Source organism: Lampris incognitus, chromosome 1, assembly GCF_029633865.1.
Source record: "Lampris incognitus isolate fLamInc1 chromosome 1, fLamInc1.hap2, whole genome shotgun sequence".
In the NCBI taxonomy this organism is placed as follows: domain Eukaryota; kingdom Metazoa; phylum Chordata; class Actinopteri; order Lampriformes; family Lampridae; genus Lampris; species Lampris incognitus.
In genome coordinates, this window is record NC_079211.1 from 27268636 (window position 1) to 27271275 (window position 2640).

The 2640-nt window shown below is 46.3% G+C and overlaps 1 protein-coding gene across 1 annotated transcript in view; it reads right to left on the reverse strand.

The window, feature by feature from the left end:
• spock1 (SPARC (osteonectin), cwcv and kazal like domains proteoglycan 1) overlaps window positions 1-2173 on the reverse strand; it is a 258148-nt gene extending 255975 nt beyond the window's left edge. Inside the window, exons 1-2 of the mRNA XM_056289939.1 lie at window positions 2035-2173; window positions 1296-1451 (exon numbers count right to left, since the gene is read on the reverse strand). Coding sequence (XP_056145914.1) covers window positions 1296-1448 — 153 coding nt within the window. The 5' untranslated portion in view covers window positions 1449-1451; window positions 2035-2173. The remainder of the gene's footprint in view (window positions 1-1295; window positions 1452-2034) is intronic.
• Between the last annotated feature and the right edge of the window lie 467 nt (window positions 2174-2640).

A 2640-nucleotide genomic window follows, 5' to 3' on the forward strand; every position in this document is an offset into this window, starting at 1 on the left:
GATTCATATTTTTTTTTACATCATAGGATAGGGTCTTCCATAAAGTAATATAGATCAGATTTCTTTCAAAAACTAACTGCCAATTCCAGATTAACGATGCTTTAGTTTGGCTATAGCATGCTGCGGGAACTGCTGTCAAGCCAAGTCAGTGTAAAGATCATCTGTTCAATGATGTGGCATGAAACCTATAGGCAGCATTCCTCATTACATTTCTTGCAAGTGCCTGTCTGCCAACCTATATGACACAAGAATGTAAATGGCATTACAAATGCTACTTCACACAAAAATTCATAAATTGGACAATAGGATAAAACTAACTGTGCGTCGCTTGCAATGGTGAAAGCACAGCAAAAAAGCAGCCAAGCAGATGGAGCCCTCCACTGAGTGCTAGCTAGGAGGTTTACCCATTCATGTCTTAGTCAGCAGAGGTGCAAGGCACAGGGCAGCAACTCCTTAAGGAGAATAGTTCATTTTAAAAGTTAAGTCAAATCTAATGTGATTTGACCTATAAAACAAGGTAGACTCAATGTTTGTTTTAATTCCAAATTTCATGTGAAATGTTCACTCTGGAGAATCACCAAATTGGCTGAATTCTGCAATTGACAAGTCAGTATAATGCATTGAACTGTTGTTTCGAAGAGGAACCAAGTATGCGCACATCCAGAAAACATTAAGGTGCCAGACAAAAATAGCAACACAAGAATGAAGGAATAAGGTCTGCACACTAAATTGCTCCCAAAGCTATTTCATGCGGCAATGTTTTGATCAGTGAGCTCTGCCTCAAGCTTGAGGCAGAGCTCACTGATTATTGAGTTTTTGTTTCCAATTATTTGTAGGCCTAGAATGTGTAGAATAAGTAAAGATGCGGCTGTGTTGTGAAAGTGAAAGTCATCAGTGTGAACAGTAACACAGAGCCCAACTCTAATCTCCTCCTCTACACCTGCTGGGCACCCACACCTCGGATTAATCCCACTGGCATACTTAAAACGTGTTCAAAGGGTGTGTTAAAGATGTCTGTATCTCTCTCTCTCTCTCTCTCTCTCTCTCTCTCTCTCACACACACACACACACATATACAAACACACATGCACACACGCACACACACATGTGCAAGCACCCACATCCACACACAGACATGCACGCACGCACGCACGAACTCGGACACGTTCTCACGTACTTGCCAGAGTGCGCCCAAAACGTTAAGCTTTAAAGGCGTACGATGCACGGAACGGGACCCCTGCCCACAGGATAAAACATGAAAAGAGAACAGAAAGGAGAAGAAGCCAGAAACTCACATCTCTGAATTTGTTCCAGTATCTCTCCTTGTCATATTGAGACGCGGCGCTCAGCCATTTGTCGTTGTCCAGCGCGTGACCATTGTTGTTAGCGGTGACCGCCGTGTCGTCGCGCAGCAGGAGAGCCACGAGAGGTAGCAGAGCCAAGAGCATCTTCTGGAAGACGGGATGACAGAGAAATTAGAAATAAGAGGAAGAACGAGAAAAAGAACGCATCAAAGAAAATAAAAGACGTGAAAAGAGGAGGACTGCCAAACTGGACGACGAGTGCAACCCGGTGTAGTTTATAGAACCGATACAGGACAATGACGCAACTCCGAAACGTGTCCCATAGCGGCTTGGAGCCGTTGTTTTCATGACCATCATCTGGATGAATGAATCCAAATGGCTGCGTTAAATTGGTAAAAGTTAATACGTGGTATTATTAGCATGCGAGAGTTCAGAGCTCCATCTTTTATAGCTACTTATACTAATTACGGGAGACCTTGAATCACGGCAGCGGACGGGGCAGAGGAAAACTACGGGCTTCGTCCTCGCCTTTGTTCGGGTAATTTATAGCCGTCAACGTCGCAACATCCACAAAACCGCTCTCGACTCGTTATCACCGTCCACCTTTATTCTCATTACAAACACAACAGAAGAAAAAAAAGTCGAAATATTGCAAATGAATATAGTGCCCCCACCCCCCGATTCATCGGCGGAGCTCACAACAGACCGTTTTGTAGGAATTAAAACCAACCTGGGACAGTTTGAGCCGAGCTCCCAGACAAACCGAATAGGCCTATAGGCGCTTCTCCTGTCCGGCTCCCGGGAAAACGCCAAGTCCTCCAACTCCCGAACACTTTGTGAAGCTGAGTGCGAAGCGCGACCGGCGAGGGAGAGATAAAAAGGTGGATGGAGCGGCGGCGTTTTCCTCCTGCTCGCTCACCCCTCTGTCAGACTCCGCCCCCCCCTCCGATAACGGTCTCTCTCTCTCTCTCTCTCTCTCTCTCTCTCTCTCTCTCTCTCTCTCTCTCTCTCTCTCTCTCTCTCTCTCTCTCTCTCTCTCTCTCTCTCTCTCCTTGTTTCACCCTATCGCTTTTTTTCCCAGTGCGCAGCTAGTGTGTCATTGATTTACAGCGGAGAGAATGGTGCATTCACACGGGAGTAAAGTCACTGTTGGTTTCCAGCCAGGTGTGCTTTATCCGGAGGAGTACCAACGTTATGTTAACAGCCTACTGTATAATTGGCTATTGACCGCCCCCCCCCCTCATTATGAAGATATCACTGATAGAAGCAACTGTTCACGGATGAACCGGGGCTAACCGGAGCGGTCGAGGGAGGAAGGGGGTGGGGGGTTCGCTGT